A 21,392-nucleotide genomic window follows, 5' to 3' on the forward strand; every position below is an offset into this window, starting at 1 on the left:
GCCAAATTTATGAAGCATTGCTGCGGCGTCCGGCGAAAATAGAAGGGCTGTGTATCTGTTGCGGAGGGCTCCGACATGACGGAGAAGTTACGCAGTTGTACTGGACCGCATACGCGTGTAGTGGAAATTGGCACATTGATGATGATAATAATAATAGTAATAATAATAATAATAATAATAATAATAATAATAATAATAACAACAACAAGACAAAGTCATCAACATCCTCCGCCAGATTGGTTGTCATTATAACTCACAACGTTTTCCTAAATGTCCTAAATCAAATCAAATCAAATCAAATAAGAAAATATTCTCACATCAGAATATAACATTACTAACTATCTTAAACGGTTTCTAAGAAAAGCTGTCCCCTTTGAATATACCTCGAACAGAGTAAAGAAAAAGGGCAATAACCCCGGAAAAAAACAATTGTGCACTTCTCATTTTCGAACTCCATCAAATTATTGATACCCTGAAGTCACACACCGAATTTGGTTATCATATCTTAAACGATTTCTAAGAAAATCTGTCCCCTCTGAAGACACCTCGAACAGAGTAAAGTAAAACGGAACAAGGGCAATAACCCTGGAAAAAATAATTGCGGGCTTCTCATTTTCGAACTCCATCAAGGTATTGATACCCTGAAGCCACTCACCCAATTTGGTTATTGTATCTTAAACGGTTCCTGAGAAAAGCTGTCCCCTTTAACTCGGACGGACAGATGCAAGGACGGATGGAGCTCAAATTTATATCCGTGGCGGGGGATAATAATAATGAATTATACTTGAGGCACTTTTCAAGGTAGCCAAAGTCACTGCACAATCAAAGATAAGAACAAGATAAAAAAAAAAAATACAAAGAACGATGAAATATACAAAAACAAGGTACACAATGATGGAAAAGCAGTTGATCAGAGGGAGTAGACGAGTATTAATAGGTTTACTTTAAGATAGGTTGACTTTAATGGAGCAGATACGAAGCAGTTACGCATCCAATGGAAATTGGAGTTTAGACTGTCGGTATTTTAAAGACGCTGTGACTTGGCCAATGCGCTTTTTTCCTCCCTTTTTTTCCCAATCCAGGAGAGATGAACAATAATTACATGCAAATCAAAGAGACGAGAGCAGGGCTGCTGTACCTCGCCTATATATCCAGGAAAGCCCATCTCATCTGAATTAGAGCTGCATAAAATAATGTATATTTATCAAACTATTCATGAGACAGAATGTAGAGGACGTGATCTGTGGTCTGTGTTGGTTGGCTAATATTCTAACTTCTATCATGTTTGCATCACAGAAATGATCTTTCTTCCTGGTTCAACTAAAGTGACATTTAATGTAATAGGCCTGAAACATATTTCACTGTCTGCCAATTAAGTCTATCAAAGTTTATAGAGTTCCATTCTGATGAATTAATCATATGTGACCATGACAGTCTGTTTCCTGCCCCAAACTTAAGGGACAATTACCCTAATGGAAGGAAGAAATATAACCACAGATGGTAACCCAATATTTTCTGCTCTTAAGGATCGAAATTACCCACAATTTAGGATCCTAGCAGTACTAAGGCGACAGATTTACAATTCAAATTTGTGTGACTGCTTGTAAGAGGACATCTGTTTGGAAACTGTTTTATACCTTCTAAGTTGAGTTTTACAAGTATAATGGAGTGGCAAGGAGAGTGACTCTTTCCACGAAAATCCAATTTGGCTTTTTATCAGAAATGCTTATTGTGTTAGATATTTCCATCAGGCCCTCGGTGCAGGTTTCATACGAGAAGCTTGATTGGGCAAAAATGAGGAGAGGAACCCCATGGAGATGGAAGAAGATTGGGAACCAAGCCGAATACTAAAACACTTGTATCTGTCTCTCACCTCTAATATGGGATCTTTGAAATACGTCTGTAAAAAATGTGGGTGAGAAGACAAGAAACGAAAAAAGTTAAGCGAGAAGGAAGGAAGGAAGGAGAAAAAAAAGGATGGGAGAGTGTTAGGTGAGAAAGTTGAGCACACTATAGGGCCACTTACAGGATTCTAACTTTGAAAATGTTGTCAAAAGTTTTGAAATCTAGTTTGGCCAGTATTACACATTAATGATTGTCAAAGGCTCAGCTGTAGGTCTGACATTTTCACTCTTTCTATGCCTTAAAACTTACATAACAACCTATTTTTTTTGTACAATTAGAGCAATTGCAAGCAGTGTTTTTCTTGTTGAGGAAAGCATTGGCTGAGATGGATATTTTAATGCGATGGCTGCATGAACGTTGCTGCTGTTATAGCAACCATAAAACATCCTTTTAGTTTTAAATCCTCCTATGTCCCTCTTGTGTCTGTTTCTGTTTTTTTTTATTGGTTTTCTTTTAATGGAAGGTAAAAAATAAATAAATAAATAAATAAAATAAAATAAGCAAACTGACCTTGTCTTGGAAAAGTACTTGAATACTTAAATTATCATTTTCTGTGCTTGTTTACAAAGCGTTCCTCTTTGCAGGTACATTTCTCAGGGTGCTTCTTCTAATTGGCTTTCCTTTAATAACCCCGACCACTAATGAGTGTCTTCCAGGCACAGCTGAGGTAAAATGTGTCTGACACTGGAGTTCGGTTTAATACAACCGCTCACGGCACCAAAAACAAATGACCAAACCGCCACAATTAGGTGAACAAGTTCAATAACATTCCTGCAGGCTGAATTACAGTGCTGCACATTCTGCAAATATCTAAATGATAATCAAGCTTTTATCAAAGGTTTTGTTTAGTTATAAAAAGAATTTTGACGCAGTCCAGCAAATTAGCAGACAGGTGGTTAACACATTAAGTATTTATCATGTTTTAACTCACACAGACTGGTTCGTATGAATAATGGACTATTCATGCTGACGACAGGAAACACACAAATTCTCATCATAGTTTTAGTCGACTAAATTTTTTAAACTGAAAGTAACGAGACTATGACGAATTAAAAAGTAATTGTGAATGAAAACTATAAAATTATATTGATATTTTCATCAATTGTATATGTTAAGGTTTTGTTTATTCAGACAGGGTTTTTCATGAAATGTTCACCTCCTGACATGTTGTCCTTATGAGAGAACTCGTAGGGATACACCAAAGCAATCACCTCTGAGGAAGACTGGCAGTTGACTGCCGAAACAGGTCAGGTGATAAACATTTCTTGAAAAACCGATATGCAGCCCCGCCGTCTTTTCTTTATCAAGCAACATGAGCTCTGCCCTGGAGGAGGGCGGGCCGTCCTCTGGCCCTACGTGACCGTGCGTGGAGGAGGAAGTCATTGTCCCGTCTATAGACACGCCCACTCATGAATATGCATAAGCAGGCCGCAAATCAGCCTGTTTGTGTAGAGTTGCTCAGAAAGTGACTTTTCAGAGGCTAAAACTCTGGAAAACAGGCGAGTTTGGGAAAATAAACCTCAAACACTATGTTTTTGGGGTTCCTAAAACTAATGAAAATGGGTGAAAAATATCATGACATGGGACCTTTCAGTATCAAAAGTATTTTGTGAAAAAAAATACTGAAGTATCAAAAATACAAGTAAAAATCAAGTATTTTTCACAGTATACATAAAAAAGAAGCAAAACAGCCGTAAGTAAATTAAAAATTATGATAAAAAAAGCAAAAAAACAACTTCTTAACTTTCAGAAACTGGTGGAATTTCTCCTACAGAGCAAATATTAGAGGGGTTATGGTCTTTTAAATTAACGTGCTCCCGATATACATTCAGGGTCCCTGGGAAACTTGAGTATAGGAATGAAGTACATTTACTTTATTATTACACACCTCAGTGTGTACTGACAGAATGTTGGGGCATGCAGTCAGAAGTTGGATGGGTTCTGTCTTTTGAAATCTTAATTATGTTTCATGAAATTACAATCAGATAAAACAACAACAACAATAGCAAAAACCATCTTACATCTTTCAAGGGTTTGGTGCCAACTACAAATTCAGAAAAGATGGTTTGTGCAAATTGAGCAGTATTGAACCGGGACCTCAAGGGCTTGGTGTACTTTGGAAACATATAAACTAACAGAATGCATTTAAAGCAAGTCTTGACCTTGCAAGCAAAAAGCTATAAATTTATGGGCGATATCATATTGGAAAGCTGCATGCCTAAGCAAGGCTGAGTTATTTCACTGCTTGAAAAGTTACACCAGTCAAAAACAGTGGTGGTGGAAACCGACAAAGTCCCTGACATAAGCGCCATATCGATCAACTTTCATTTCCCATGCTTTGAAATGTCCATGATTTAAGGCCTTTTCCCAATGAAATCATGTATACATTTATACATTATATATGTTTGTTGCAGTGTTACAACAAAAAAAAAGTGAAAATCTCACTAGACGGTCAACAATTCACTCATTGAAATTCTGAGTCTGAGATAGAGGTTGTGCTTATTCTCCCATAACATGATTAATCTATAATGTTACCTCGGGCTGTGTATTTGGAAGGGAGCTCTGCTTGTTCACCTCTAGTGCTGCAGACACGTATTGCTATTCCTCACACATTTCTGCTTGACATGAACAAATTTCCAACTTGTTTCAGGCTTAATCCTCATTCATGTTGGTGCAAGAGGTTACATTTGGATGCTTTTGCTGTTGTTGATGTTAAAAACATGTGTAAGTAGGTTGAAACTGTGTATTAACACAGTGGTTTCCTGAAGGTGGTTGAGCACAGACATGAACAGTCATGTGGAGACAGGGTCATCTATAAGGCGGAATAAAAAATTTTGGGCCCGCATTCCTAAAGTCAGCAAAATTGTGGTTCATTGTTCTTTGACTCTGTGATAACCACATTTATTTATCTATCTGAATAATATCCACTGTTATCCAGGAAGTTTATTATATGCACCATAGTATATAGTCATCTTTAAGATGTAAATCATTGTTTTAATCAGAAATAAAATAGGTTAAAAGTGACCAAAATAGTGGGAAAGGTGATGAAATGGGATTTTAAAAACCACAGAAATTGGTTTAAAGTTGCAAATTAGAGTGGCCAAAAATGAACAGAAAATGTAATAAAAATGGTTCAAAGTGTCAATATTGGAAAAATTACTATAGAAGGAACAATTAGTTTAAACTGGCAAATAATGGGCATGACAAACCGTGAATGTGGTTAAATAGGCAACAAACAAAAAAAAGAAAAAAAAAGCATGAAATATGGTGAAAAGAGGTTTAAAGAAAGTGACAATGCATATGCATATGCAACATTAGGTGGAAATAGTGGTGGAATTGCATTGAAGCATTGAAATTTGACAATTGAAATTGAAATTTGACAATTGAAATTGAAATTTGACAATTGAAATTGAAATTTGACAATTGAAATTGAAATTTGACAATTGAAATTGAAATTTGATGACGAAGTGGCAGAAATGGAAGTAATGTAGCATAAATGCATTAAAAGGAGCAAAAATATGGCAAGAAAAAGTGATGAAACTAGGTTCAATTATGGCAAGTTATGTGAAGTTCCAGAAAAATGGTAAAAATGAGCAAAAATGGGCTCAAATTGGTTAAAAATAAATAAAATCTTAGTTTCTTCGTGGCATCTGGCGACCCCCTTTCACTGTCTCACGACCCCATATGGGGCCCTTACCCCAAGGTTAAGAACCTTTGTATTAGCAGAATGAATTTATTTTATTAGGAAACTCATCTTAATCCTCAAGGTTAATGATTATTATCTGTGTACTGCTACTTGTTGATAAACTACAAATATTGACAAAGGAGGTTTTAAAGGTTAATAAAGCGCTATTGCATGGAACACGCTATTCAACAAAACCCTCTACTGATGAATTATTAGCTCAATTTCCAAGAAGACACAAACAAAGGCTATACTTGGTAAGCACAGATAATTTATTGTGGATTGAAAGAGTTTAGAAGGAAATAGTATGAGTGCCACACACACACATGCACACACGCACATAAGGGTTGCAATACGCTATAAAAATAATTAATTTTACCAGCAGCGCTGTGTGATGCCCTCCAGCCATGCATAGGAAAAATATTTGAGATAAAGCCCAGTGACGTGTCTCATCAGAATGAACTCAGGGACTTGTGTGCAAATATGTTATTTTATAGAAAGCAAATAATGAGCTATATACATTCGCCCCAAAGGCTTTTTGCTTTAAATGTATGTTATTTAGGATCAATGGAAACTCGTCTGTTCAAAAAATAGAGAGCGCTCATAAAAAGGCCACCGGTGGGAGTCGTTTATTGATGGCCAATAGCTTCTTGTTATTTCTGGATATTTCTGAACCTGAGTCTCTTTCTTTCTCTCTCTCCCCATCTAATTTTATTTTCAGGTTTTACACAGTAGGAAAAGTGCTAAAGCCTGTCTCGCTTCTCACTTCATTACTCATACAGCTATAAACATTAATGACATATGTTTGCGTAACAATGGAGTTCCACCTTCAGTGCTGCCGACCCGCTAATGTAGCTGTGATGGTTAGCAGGGGTGTGTTTTTGGAATAACTTGTGATACATCTGTAATGAACACAGACAAAAATAAATAAATAATGTATTTTAAAGGCTACCTTGGCATTCTAAAACTGTATTTTCTGGCTTTTTTTTTTCTTGACATTTGTAAGTTGTATATAACTGGCTTACTTCTTCTATAGAGCAGTGGTTCCCAATATTTTTTTTGTCTCGTGTTCCCACTTTGCATTTTTGTCAAATCATGTGCACCCCTTACCTATCCACCCATCCATTTTCAGACCCACTTTGTCCTATTTCAGGGTCACAGGGTCTGCCGGTGCCTATCTCCGGCTCACACTGGGCACAAGGCGGGGGTGCACCCTGGACAGGGCGCCAGTCCATCGCAGCCCCTGAACTACCCTCTCCATAATTTTACATGATTTTTCATTTGTGGAACAAGGGGCTCTCCCAAATCCCTAACGGTGTCTTAAATATTGGTTCCTTAAGACATATAATACAAATTATTTATTTATTTTCTTAAATAATGCAACTTTTATATGATTACTTCAGCAGTAAGTGAATACAGTCTCCTTTGTAAGATGTAGCAAATTAATGTCTCCTATGATAAAATGGCCTATACGATATAAAAGAATCTTGTTTCAACAAATTGCAAGAAAATATAATATTTTATTGAGCAACAGTACTGATAGTTTGTGGTGAATTTGTCCATAAAATAGCCTAAAATGAACTATTATTTTTTTTAATTAATTGTTCAATCTTTCCAAGTACCCCTTTCTATGTGCTCCTCTATCCCTGTTTGGGAGCCACTGCTTTAGAGCATTGCTTGTTCCATTTGTTTCCTATTCTGTATGTAAAGAATACAAGCACAGTTCTGCAAATAGATGGTTTATAATTCACAGGTTTTACAATATGCCCATCTGTCCACTTACGTACACTTAAACCGTCATCTGAAAACCACCTCTTTGTTTTGTGATGTATTGTTTGTTGTAAAAAAAAAAAAAAAAAGGCATCCTTACCATGAAAGCCCAGATAATAGAGCCATAGTAATATGATAATTCACTTTTTTACTGTCATGTATGTGGTTTCTCCTCTTTAACCCATCCCAGAGGAGCTTTGGGAAGCCACAGTGCAGTGCCTGGGAAGCAGTCAGGGTTAAGGGCCTTGCTCAAGGGACCATATTGGATTTGAACCAGCACTGTACACATGGTTTTATTGCACACTGTTTTGCCAAGTTGCCTGCATTATTTATGGTCTTAAACAAACACTATGTTTTACAGTTTCACTAAAAATCGAGTAAAAGACAGGAGCGTATTTCTATCCAAAAATTAGGAAACACAGAGAAAGACATTTGAAACCTCTTTGAGATGACTGTGACTGCAAATTCTTTATTGATGAAATCTGAATAACATATTGCTCCACATATTCAAGAAATTAGGAGATTTATTTCCCTCTCTTTGCGTGTGATGAATATTTGATGGTGTTTTCAATGCCTGCCAGCTGCGAGCCCAAAACTCAAGGTTGATATTTCTGGATTGTTTCTGAGGCCAAAAGCTGGACAAAGATTTGTTCTGACTCGAGGCTTTTGTGCTTCAATTTTGATACACGTCAGTTATCAACACAAAAAGTGCAGCAACTTTCACAACTGTGGTTTGAATCATGACAGAAACCAGTGTTATCCCAGCATTCTAAGCTGTATTAGCTGGTCAGTCGAACAAAAAACAATAAAACTCCAGTATCCGATGTATCAATCCCTGCCTGTTTCGGGCATGGTTCCTGCTTGCTGATCCTCAGTGATGGTTTATGTAGACACAGAATTCTGAGCATATTTATAAATATTCATGTGAAACCCCAAGGTACCTCCCTCAGTTGTTCTCAAACTTTTTTTTGGCTCATGTACTGAACCCCCTTTTTTCTGAATCCATGTACTCGCTTTGTCCAAGTACAACTTTTTGCTTGGAAAACTATGAAAAAACAACTGTTAAACATAATGATGCAATGACTGCATTACAATACAGATTTCAAATAATCTAACTTTGTAAATAAGTAGAATGAAACAGTATTTAGTGCCTCCTGAACGGATTGATTTTGTAGTTTTTCATCATTTCCGGTCATCCTGGTTTTGGACTAAACTCTTGTATTTTCAGTTATGTTCTAATTATGATCATTTTCATCATCAATATTATGATTATCAGTTTTCAACTAAGCATTCATGTGTTAAAATACCATTTTTTTTAATTTTCCACTCAATCTCTCACGTACCCCTCGTAGCGCCATTGCGTACCCCTAGGGATACACGTACCCCATTTGAGAAACACTGTAAATACATTTGAGATAAGGATGGAGTGATACATTGTGGGACAAGATATTAATTACAATGAATTAAATTCATTTAATATATTGATTAAAAGTCACAAGCTATATCGGCAATGGTACAATTGGTATTGCAATATTTTAAGTGGATTTTAACACAAACCTTTCCATCCTTGCTGTCTGGGACACTCAGATGGAAAGTCTATCCTATTCTGTTTGTCCTTCTGTTCACTAACCCAACCAGTCGAAGCGGATGTCTGCCACCTCTGAACCTGGTTCCGCTGGAGATTTCTTCCTATAAAAAAGGGGAAGTTTTTTCTTCTCACTGTTGCTAAATGCTTGTTCATGTGGATCTTGTTGGGTTCTTTCTTTCTTACTATGGACTCTATTTTTTTTTTGTTAAGCGCTTTGAGATGACTGTTGTAATTTGCGCTATATAAATAAAGTTGAATTGCATTGGATTGATAATGTAGACAAGTTCATCTTAAATCTGGCCTGTGACGACTGTTCCATTTTAAAACACTTGTTATGCAAAGTTCATTCACAGATAGGATTTTTTTTTAATGACATGACATGATTTTGTTTTAATTTTAGACTGACATGAATTGGCACTTTTTTTTTTCTATTTCTGTTTTTTTTTATTTTTATTTATGCTATTGATTATTTTATATTCACTTGAGTTCAAAACATCATACATACAGTCAAATAAAATAATTGTTATTCTTTAAACTGCATTTTTTTTCTTTATTCTCTTTCCAAAACTATCCTCCCGTATCGTTACCGTGAGCCCAGTATCGTATATCGTCCCATTAAGTTCAAATATTGTCCCATCCCTATGTTGATGTATTTTTCCCCCAATTTATTTTCAACAGTGCGTGGTCCCAAAGGGTGTGTTTTGCAGTATCAGTAAGAGGCCAGTAGGGGCAGTGTGTTATTTTACAAAAACTTCTATTAATTAACTAATTAAAAGTTCACATTTTGTATGAAAAAGCACATAATAAAGAACATATGAATCATTATTTTTTATAAACATAGTGTATGGAGAGATGTGTGCAGTTGTCTGTCTCCAGGGAGCTGTCCGCTTCTTGTGGTGCTGAAAGTTTCTTCCTCTGCGGTCTGTGACGCGACAGACGTAACCAAACAATTAAAAGACATCTCCGTTTTTTTTTCTATAAACACGAGAAATATCCTTTAATTGTAAGATCAAGCCCATCTAGATCATCCACGGCATCCTTTTTATACCACGCAACCATTATTTGGTTTTCCTCCAGCAAAGGCGCGCATCGCAGGATTATCATCATCATGCAACTAAACAGTAATTCACTGTAGCCCCGCGAGCTCCGGCACTAATAGCGCGATCCTGTGATTAAAAAACAATAAAGAAAAAAAAAAAACAAAACGAAACAAAAACAAACTAAATCCATCGACCGTGCCAACCTGTAGGACACATAATAACTGTGATAGGGAATCTCCATCCAGCTGTTTCCATCCGCAGCCTGTGGCTCCTCATCCATCAGCCGAGCGGAAGATTGGTGTCCGCGGCCCCGACTGCTGCCACTGCCTCACCGCCTCACCCATCCACCACCACCACGGAGGAGGACTTCTGCAAACTATTCACCCGTGGCGTAGACTTTAAAGCCTTTTGTCTTCTAGTCTATTTATTCCTATCTCCAGTCGTTCCTTTAGTTACAGGTGCGCTCCGTGCGTCTTTCTCCGGTCAGTCCAAATCATTTCTACCCGGTTTGACGGGACAAGCAGGCGAGTCGTGAAGTCTCTGCAGTCACGTGACTGAGACAGAACCTGAAGTGTGTGTGTGCGCGTTGTGTGTGGGTGTGAGTGTGTCCGTGTGTAGTTGGATTGGAGGGGTGTCCCTCCTCCGCATTTTGCGCTGCTTTCCTCGCTGTAGACGCGGGAGCGCAGGGAGGGAGAGAGGGGCGAGAGTGAGAGAGAGGCGCCGCCGGCTGACTTTCTTTCTCTCACAGGCTTCGGTGCGCAGTGCCACAGCCTCTTTACCACCAGCACCGGGTCTACATCCATCCGTCCATCCATCCATCCATCCATCGGTCGGTTCCTCCTCTGTGTCTTCATGCGCCCTGGTCCTCATGCGCTCGTCTTGTTTGGTTGGTTTAAATACAAAGAGGAAAAAAAAAATGCTGTGAGGAGGAGTCTTGAAGGTTGAGGATTGGATTTTGGTTTTTACTCCTTCTTCTTCCACATCCTCCTCTTCTTCGTCATCTTTTGGACGCTCCGTGTGGACAGTACTGGACAGAGGAGAAGCTTGGATGAGCCGCTTCACTCCAACCCTGAGATGGAGTTGCTGCCGCTGATTTGCCTTTCCCTGTGGATACTGCAAAGCAATTTGGCGAAAGCGGATTCAATCATACACATCGGTAAGAGGAAGGGGGAAAAAAAAAAAAAAATCATGTTATGGCAGGTGCAGGAATAAAAAGCTCAGCCTATTGCTCTGTTGCTTTGATCAAGGGTTTTTTTTTTTAGTGAGAGGGCGGGATAAATAGTCTATTCAGCTTTGGCATCTTGTGTTTAAGTAACACAATGACTCTGGAAAAAAGTTCGACAACGTTTCTGACCATCCTACGTGGGCTTTCTGCGATCACCATCCATCACTATTATCTATTTCTGAGTCAAAGTGGCTCCTTTTAACCTCTCCATCCTGTCCGCAGCACTCACCCTTTTTAAAGCCCTATTTGATTTAACCTAATGAGGTTCATTAAAGTCCTTTCAGTAAATGACTGAGGCCTTTTTTTTTGTTTAGTGCAGGCAGCCTCTTTACTACCCGACAAACCTCAACTTTCACCAGAACGTGACTGCAATGTCAATACTAAGACGGAGGAGGGGGTGTCAGATGAGTTTCTGTGATGCAAAAACGCACAGGAGTCCCTTTGTGCTCCAACTTCAAACCGGTGCTGAAGAATAATCCGATAGCCTCAAGTCACTTCATGCTTTGGAAAATCTTCAAACGTGTCCTTAAACGTTGGTTTTTGGTCTAGGCTACAGGTCCTCAGAGCTTGATTTGTGTGTTCTTCCTTTTTTCCCCCCTTGCTCAGTCACGTCACACCTTGCAATGACTGTCCCTTTAATGTCAGAAAAATGTCAATGTCACTCTAAATAGTGGCTGTTCAGTAGCAGGTGACCAGTTACAGCCAAATGACACTGGCTTGTGAGGGGTACCCCAATTTTAACACTGGTTTTATTACACCACATCTTGTGTGAGAGATGTGCCAATGATTTCCACACACAGATTTAAATGTCAGGCCTGTAAATCCTACACATTCATACAGTATTAGCTAAGAATTTGTTCCTTTTTTAAATCCAAAAGTACATGTTCATCCTAAACACATTTTGCTCTCCATGGCTTCAATAAAGAGACATGCCGCACAACGACTAATTTTAGCTTTAAGCTCCTTTTATTCCGTAGGAGAGTCAAGGACTCATTCTCCATTTGTCAGTCACAGATTAGTGCACTTCAAATGACTGCATGTCTTTACTCAACAGGTGCCATATTCGAGGAGAACGCAGAGCGCGACAACGAGATTTTCCAGCTCGCCATCTCAGACCTGAGTCTGAACGATGACATTCTGCAGAGTGAGAAAATCACCCACTCAGTGAAACTCATCGAGCCCAACAACCCTTTCCAGGCAGTGCAGGAAGGTAAGCCCAGGCATCCCAAAACCAAGTGGTATACCAGTATATATCCTTTGCTGGACAAGTTTTTAAGATGGTGTGGTGTCAGTGGACACGTTGGTGGTGATGACACGTGGAGCCACCAATTGTCTACATGTGTGGTACCCCCTGCAAAGCACTTTAGCTCCTTTCTTTATTTATTTTACAAAGCGAGGTGTCATCTGTACTTGAAAAGCTAGGTGGAAGCATTGAGTTAGAGCACAGCAGGTGAATATGACATACTATGCATGAGATAAATCACCAGAAATGTTGGATTTTAATTCAAGCACCAGGTCTCCTCTTATACGTAGGCATTTTCCCTCTTTTGCTTTCAAATCATATGCACCACAAGCAGGGATGGACTGGGACAAAAGTTCAGCCCTGGTGGACACCACGTGGAAGCCATTATTAAGTCAGTAATGCTCAACATATGGCTCTTTATGTCTTATATTTTTTTTCGGTCATTTTGAAACCTAATTTATCCAATTTTTAACCCTTTTCAAAAAGTTTTGACACTTTTTTTCAGACTTTAGCTTAATTTGGCCAATCAATATTTTTGCAAGTTCTTTTTGACACTTTTATACTATTTTTGTCATTTGATTCTTGCCACTATTCATCCAAATAAGCAACCTTTTGCCCAATATATACCACTTGTTTCCTTTTTACATTTAGGCTCTTTTGTTCCATATTTTTGCACTATTTCACTACTGTTTGCCACATTCGGCACATTTAAGCTACCTTTTGCCCATTTTTTCCCCCATTTTTGTCACTTTTCACTCTTTTCATGCCACGTTTTGGCAAAATTTTTGACCAGTTTTAGCCACTTTACCTACCACTTGCTCGTCAAAAAAAACAAAAACAAAAAAACACAGCCAACGGGACCGGCACACTTTGGTTGAAAGGCCCACCAGGATGATGCCCGGTCCACCCCTGACCACAAGTGAGCCTATGCTAATGTGCACGTTGTCAACAGTTTGCTGCTACCTCAGGATTTCTTGCTTTGAGGTTTTTGTGCACATACAGTACATCTATTTCTTGCAATGGACACATTTCATCCAAGGTTATGTTTTAAAAGACATTCCACACACCGCTGACAGCAGAAAAGTGATTAAAGATTCTAGTGGTAAAATGAATCATTAAGACTTTAATAGGTTTTTAGGGACCTTCAAAGCCTGTTTATGTCCCCTGCATTACTTACCAGCCTGTACTTTTGTCCCCCAGATGCACAAAAGGGCCTTGATGACTCATTGCTATTCATAGTGCTCCTGACAAACACAGAAAGATGATAATATATCTTGCTTTTTTTTTGCTATAATTATCCCATGTCGTATAGCTGTGGTCTTTAACAATGTCATGCATAACCACTATTCAAATTCACTTTGCTTTAATAAACCTAATTTCTGCAGAGGTTCACATGAAGCAGAGGGGTTTGCTCTGTGAGTAAACGTGGAACACAGAGATTTGTCAGCTGCTGCTGCTAATGCTACTGCTATGGGGATGAGATGAAAACAAAGATTAAGGACATGCATGACTTGGTGAATTTATTAACTGCTGATGGTTGAGATGCAAACACTGTGTAATTAGACGAGTGGATCGTACATTATTTTGAAGCATGGAGCAATCAAACCAGTGATTCAAACAACAAAGATAAAAGTTAATACCAACATTCTTACTTATTATCTCAACAAAGGTCACATATGACAGTGCAGTAGGTTGTTCCTCTGCACAGCCATAAAAGTGTTTGTTTTGAAGCTAGGGGTGTCAAACATATTTCAGTTCAATGGCCAAAATGCGGACCAGTTTAATTTCAAGTTAGCCACAAATATTAGGCGAGAAAATTAACAATTTTAACATTTTTCTGCTCCATAAATATATGTAAAATAATGGAAGTTACAGACAATATCCAATCTTTACTTGAGTTTATGACCAATTTTTACTCAATTTGGGAAAAGTGTGTTTTGTTTATTTTGAAATATATTGGTATTTTAACACAATGATTCAGTGTTTCTTGTAATTCCAACTTTATGCGGCGGGCCAATTTGGTGCACTAAAGCAGGGGTTCTCAACCTTGGGGTCGGGACCTCATTTGGGGCTTGCACGACACTGGGAGAGGGTCGCCAGATGCCTTCAAGACCTGAACAATTTCATTTTTGCTTATTTTTACTCTTTTTCTGCATCTTCTCCATCAAATGTTAACAACTTTTCTGCACATTTTTACCACTTTCAAGATATTTTCTGCATTTATTAACCCTTTCTACCACTTTTCCCACATAATACTGCATATTTTGACCGATTATTTTTTTTGCCAATTTAACCACATTCACGATTTGTCATGCCCATTTTTTGCCAGTTTAAAGTAATTGTTCAAATATTGAAATTTTGAACCTTTTTTAAAACTTTTTTTGTCTGTTTGTGACCACTCTAATTTGGAACTTTTAATCAGTTTTAGTGGTTTTGATCCCATTTCACCACATTTTCTACCATTTTTGACAACTTTTAACCCATTTTTTTCCTGATTCAAACAGGGATTTACATCTTTTAGATGACTATGGCCCAAATAGTAATAAACTTCCTGGATAACAGTGAATAAATAAATAAATAAATAAATAAATGTGGTTATCACAAAATTCATAGAATAACGGACCATCATTTTGCTGATTTTATGGATGGGCCCCAAAAAGCTCTCCCCTTTGCTACCCCTTATAGGTGGCCCTGTCTCCACATGACTGTTCTCCAATGTTAATGTCTGTGTTCAACCACCTTCAGGTACAGTGGGGGCCCCCGGTCTAAAGGGTGGGATTTGGCCCCTGGGCCTTGAGCTTGACACGTGTTTTAAAGGCCTCTTCACTGAGAGTGATTCAGAAGAGAACATTTGTTTCAATCTAGGCTTTGTCGACTTGATTGGGTGTTATTTAGCAGGCCTTAATCATTGTTTACAGCCTGGCTCCTGGTAATCAAATACTCACAGATGTGGGTGATAAAGGGAGATTCTTGATTTCACAAAGGAAGGTTTGGGAAATCTGCAGCAGTTGATTTGACAATCAATGGGTGGGTGGGTTTGGATGGTGGTAAGTGTTGAGTGACAAGTGGGATAAGTTAACCTTTTGCTTTGCTCTTTCGTTCAATGCCGCCCCACTGTGAGTGGCTGTCGGGACCTTGCCATGGCATGCGGAGAGGGTGTGCAGGAGTATAGAGGGAATAGGAAGCTGAGCGTTAGGCATGAGGACGAGATAAGAGGTGAAGGATGCCTTCTTTTTTTGGATAAAAAGGAAAACTGATAGTGGAAATAAATGAGGAAATGGGAAACTAATTATAACCACATGAGCGGACAAACGAGGGGGAGATTTAAGGCGTGCGATGCCAGTCCCAGTGAGAAATAGTTGCAGTGTCATGTTTGTCCTTATTTAGCTTCCCTTCGTCCTTTCACTTGCTGGAATATCTATTAACGAGAATGTCACACAAACACATTGCACATGGAAACACTCATCCAGTCAAGTCCTCCCACGCTCATTTTGTGTGAAGATGACACCTTAAGGCTGGCTGGATATACCAACCAACCGTGCGTCCACACAACTGGCAGATGTTCTATTTATGGGCTTGAGCAAAGCTTGGCAAAGAATTAAGAGGGCGATTTCAACTTTTTTCCTCACTGCTGGTGGTGGAGTGAGAAAAAGTTCACCTGAATGCGAGTCTCACAAGTCTAGATGCCTGTCAGTTATGATTTTCACATGCTTTCAGCCAGAAAAAACTCTGAGAGGAAAATGGAGTGCCATTTTTTGAAAACAGGGAAAAAGCAATGAAAAAAAAGGCACCATTGTGTGCTTCAGAGAAAATAAGCTACGATACTTTGTCGTGTTCCTGGCACATCGTTATAATGGACATAATATAGCTTGGGAGCGACTACAATATGAAACACAATTTCTGGGTCACATTCAATGTAGGATTAAATTAAAACAAGTGCTGATTGTCTTACAATCGCAATATTTAAAATTTTTTTTTTTTTTTAATCATCATTTTAAGTGCTCTTGGAAGTTTGCAGCCACGAATGATTCCCCTGGTTTTCAAAAGAAAAAAGATAGATGAAAAAGCTCTTTTTAGATTAGATTAAGTTATTTTTTTCAAACAAGTACGTAATCAGAATAGCATAAGAAGCAAAGAAAACTGAAAGATTCTCAACACAAATTCAGTATACATTTTCAAAAAGGAGTGGGACCAAGTACATACTTAGATTCTTTAAACTGACTTACATTAAATCCAATACCCAGTATGATTTATGTAAGTCTGTTACAGATTTTCCAACCCTCTACTTGAAAAAGTGACTTTGAACACCACCTGAAGTCGGAGCTCCGGGGAAAACAATAATATGTTAAGGTTTCATTTATTCAAACAATTTTATTCCAGAGGTGTCTGCTGATCACTTTGATGTTTCCCCGATTTCCGCGTAATGGTTCCAGCAAGTTCATTTTGTCTTCATAAAAAATAAAAATATTATTCAAAAAGAAGACAAACTGAACTTGCTGGAATTATTATGCAGAAGTCAAGAAAACATCAAAGCAACAGTCGAAACACGTCAGGAGATCAAAGGAAAATTCCTGAAAAAAGTAATTAAACCTTAACATATTCAAAAAGAAGAGAAAATTAACTTGCTGGAATTATTTCGAGGAAAAAAAATTATAATATTGTAAGGGTCATTTTTGAGATATTTTGACGAGCTACTAATGAGATTGGAATTTTAAACTCAGAAAAGCCAAGTTCCGAGTTATCTGGAACACAACATTTTGCATTTCACCGTCAGCTATGATTGGCTATGTTCCTTTCTACGTCACAAATCATGGGGTCATGAGTCATCTGTTTTTGGTCGTAAATATTGAACGGTTACATTTTCATGATTCTTTAATCTCAGTCGATTATCAAGACAAATTCACTCTTAACACACCTCAGACCACCTGACAGTCCTATAAGATAATATTATACAACACAATATAATCTGACCGGTGTCAACCTTGGTCGGAAACGAGGAAAATCAGGAGAAAAACAGCCTGATTGTCTTTGTGTGTGTTCCACACTATACTGCCACTGACAGACACACAAACATGCAAACGTGTCGCAAACAGGCAGTGGAGAAAAACTTTGGATAAAAAGTGCATTAACTATCTACTGAAATCACATTAAGTCTGAACAAAACTGATGCAGGGATGAAATTGCATGGTTGACAACTTGTGAAGCTAATAATAGGACGGCCGTCTGGAAGATAATATCATACGATGAGCACCAACGCATCAACATGCATGAGTTAAGGACAAGAGGTCATGATCTCTGTAGAACTGATATTTAGAATATAGCACATTACCATTGTCTTTTTTTCACAGGCTGTAGACCCGCAAGGTTAGCTTTTTGTTCTAAAGAACACATTAGAAACTAAGTGGATATAAAAACCGCCGTCTGGTCACAGTTAAGGGCAATAATTTCCTGCCCCTCTAATGTGCAGTAATTTGTTGAGTGTTCCGTCCCAATGGGTCTGTTTCTAACTCCACGCCACCACTGACCCTCCATTTCCTTCTTCAACCTGCCAAGGTAACATCAAGGAGGATTTAATTCTTAGCCATTTATTTGTGTCAGTGTAAGCCAATAGACTTTGAAGAATCTCAAGTGCACAAATGTCTTTCCTCCAAGTTTTTTTTAATCTGTAATCTGAACCAGCGATTGGGTCAATTACGTTTTTCATTTACAATTAGGTTTTCAATTGTCCATGTTCAATTACAATTCAATTACATTTACAGTTACCAGCATTTTTTCCAATTACAATTACATTCCAGTTATTTTTATCCTCAGAAAGTCAGTTACAATTACGTTTTCACTTACTTAAGTTCAATTACAATTAATCCCAATTACCGAACTTGAAAAACAGTATATTACCTAATAAAAGTTAACCTTCCTCTTGTGTTAGCTTTCTGTTAGCATCTCATGATAAATGGTCATAAATCAGCTGTAAAATACGCTACAGCAAATATCTATCATCTGATTTTTTCCCCATCTATTAGTTACCTTGTTAGGCTTCATAATCAATAAAAATATAAGTTTTAATATTTTTGGTGTGGGCATCAGAGCCTTTTTTGTGTCAGTATACCAATAGATTTATGTTTTTAAATTGGTCAAATGTGGGAAAGCTTTATGAAACATATTTCAATAATTATTAAAGGGATCCTCCACTGTTTTTACAAATGTGGCCTAAAACCTTTGAAATGTCCTTATTAGAAGATCTATGCCTAACAAAACACATTATTTTCCACCACATTCATTTTCTCAACTTTTAAAACTGGGAGTACTTTACCCTGTGTGCCGCCATGTTGAAATGACATCATTGGTGACGTGATTAACCCCTTTTAGTCCATTCACTGCTGATTCTAATATGAATGGACATTCACATTAGCCCATGCAATAGTGTATAGACTGTAATAGTGAGTAGTGTCTGGTTCATGAATGTGTTTTTTTTGTATGTATGAAATGAATGAACGTAGTGTGTGGCATTATGAACTTTTGGTATTTGTGTATGGTTTGTTGTCTCATTTTGTATATAGCCCCATGTGACCCCAGCCCCTTGTGACCCCGACCCCATTTGGGACAACAGATGGAAATTAGCCACTGGCTACAATCTGGCGTGTTTACATTCATGTATTTTTTATTCACGTATGACCATTAACATGCACTGTCCCAATCAAATAAATAAATAAATAGTCATTTCAACATGGCGGCGCACAGGGTAAACTAGACCCAGTTTTAAAAGTTAATAAAATGAATGAGGTGTAAAATAATGTGTTTTGTTAGGCATTGATCTTCTAATAAGGACATTTCAAAGGTTTTAGGCCACATTTGTAACAACAGTGGAGGATCCCTTTTACTACATACTTTATGTGTGGAATTGTACATCGAACTGTAACGTGGTTCCCCAGTTTTGCGTTAAACTATAATTGACAATTTTTATGGAATTTTCATGGCAATTTCAATTATAAAGTCAATTATCTAAACTCAATTACAATTTATTTACGACTACGACAGCGACAGATTTTTAGAATTACAATTATATTTACACCATAATTGTAATTAATTATAAATTACACAATTACAATTATATATGACGCCAACCCTGATCTGAACCGACTAAAGTTCCAGAACGCGTTGGCATTGTTGGTTTAAAATCCTCTACCTGATTTTGTGTGTGTGTGTGTGTGTGTGTGACAACTCATTACTCGCTGGGCTCCAATTGTGATCTCACGCTGCCCTTTCACTAATGTTGTATAAATCTTGGTAATGGCTCTATTTGTGTTTTTATGTCTTTTGCCAGCTCCGCACACACAGAAAGGATGATCAGGCCATTTTAGCAGTCCTCTTTATTACCCCAACAGTTATTCTAATCCATCATAAGCCTTTCACTGGGCTGTAGGAAAGGTTGCGCGACACATAATCAGCTAAGTGTTGTTGTGGCAGGGCTTTTCCCTTCAACTTAATCCCTTCTCAATGAGTGGGTCACTCTTTTGTATCCATGTAGAACAAACCTTGAGAGCGTTTGCTCGCGTTTGTAAAGAATCTTGACACCTGATTCACTTCATGATGCAGAAGCCGATTAGCCAGGAACTCTGAACATCTGTTTGTGTCAGAAGCTCTGAAGTTATTTTATTAAGCATTGAGAAGTTAAGTGGTTTCATTATGGTACAACCGTGTTTGTGAATCTATCTCAAGCAAAAAGTGGTCGAGTTGACAGTTTATACAGATCAACATGTTATTTCACTTAAAGTAGATCAGAGTTTGGGTTACAGCCTTAAAAAAAATTAAGTTTCTACACTCAAGCTCCTCTTAATGACTATAATAATATTAGAATAAACAGTTGGTTGACATTTTTCTCATATCTATATTCAAATAATTAAAAAAAAAACACTTTAAGGGGTTAAAGTCACAGTTTAATGGCCAAATATGGACCACTTTCAATAATATCAACGTTAATGTGCCAATGTTTGCACTTCCAGTTATAAATTAGACAAAGTATGGAAGGCAACAACAGTATTTAAGCAATAAGTGACAGATACTTAAATGTCCTTTGATTTATTTATTTTTTGACCGATTTTTGTTTAATTTGGGGAGATTTTGTGGAATAATTTGCGAAAAACTGCAATCAACAACAATTCACAACTGAATTATTTGGTCATTTACACAATAACTTATGTTTTCTCTGTTATTTTCAGGGTAATAAAATAAGGTAAAGCTATCATTACTGTTTAACAGTAATTTTATGTCCATATAATATCTTAACACATAAAACACAAAGACTTGGAACTTGTATGAATATTAATCTCTGATGATTTCTTAAAAAAGTAAGAGAGAAAAGTTTGAACCTAATAAAAATACCCATAAACCAGTTAATCCAAGGGTTATTACTATGTACGTTTACCTACAGTTTATCTAACATACTCATGTATTTCAACACCCAAAATGTGCAGAAAAATTATTATAATCTGGCAACATTGCTCATTATTTTTGTGCATCCTATATCTTGTTAAGGCAGTGATGGATTTTAATAAAAATGACAAAAGAAATGACATTTTACAAGAGCTTCACAATGTGGTTAAGACTTACTGCACGTCAAGATTAGTGAGTTGGAAAAAAAAAACATTATTTTGACAGAATCCTGCAAACAAATTACTCCCAGTCTGACACAATGGAATGTGTTTATTCAGTGTTTTTTCCAGATTAATTTAGCTTTGTAATAAAGTTATTGTCTTGATGACATCCAGCATCGTCTCAGCTAAAATCACCACATAACTGCATGGAACAGGTTTAAAAAGATGAGATGAGACATGATGGTGATGAGTGAGTACTGCTTGGCAAAACATTAGGAAGTAATGGATTACAAGTACTCACGTTGCTGTAATTTAATGTTGCTTTTATGGGTATTTGTAATTTTTTGA

General features: G+C 37.6%; 1 protein-coding gene across 1 annotated transcript in view; it reads left to right on the top strand.

The window, feature by feature from the left end:
- The first annotated feature begins 10,655 nt into the window (after positions 1-10,655).
- grid1a (glutamate receptor, ionotropic, delta 1a) overlaps positions 10,656-21,392 on the top strand; it is a 288,284-nt gene continuing 277,547 nt past the window's right edge. Inside the window, exons 1-2 of the mRNA XM_028468034.1 lie at positions 10,656-11,141; positions 12,265-12,420. Of these exons, the coding sequence (XP_028323835.1) occupies positions 11,060-11,141; positions 12,265-12,420 (238 nt within the window). The 5' untranslated portion in view covers positions 10,656-11,059. The remainder of the gene's footprint in view (positions 11,142-12,264; positions 12,421-21,392) is intronic.

Source organism: Gouania willdenowi, chromosome 15, assembly GCF_900634775.1.
Source record: "Gouania willdenowi chromosome 15, fGouWil2.1, whole genome shotgun sequence".
Taxonomy (NCBI): Eukaryota; Metazoa; Chordata; class Actinopteri; order Blenniiformes; family Gobiesocidae; genus Gouania; species Gouania willdenowi.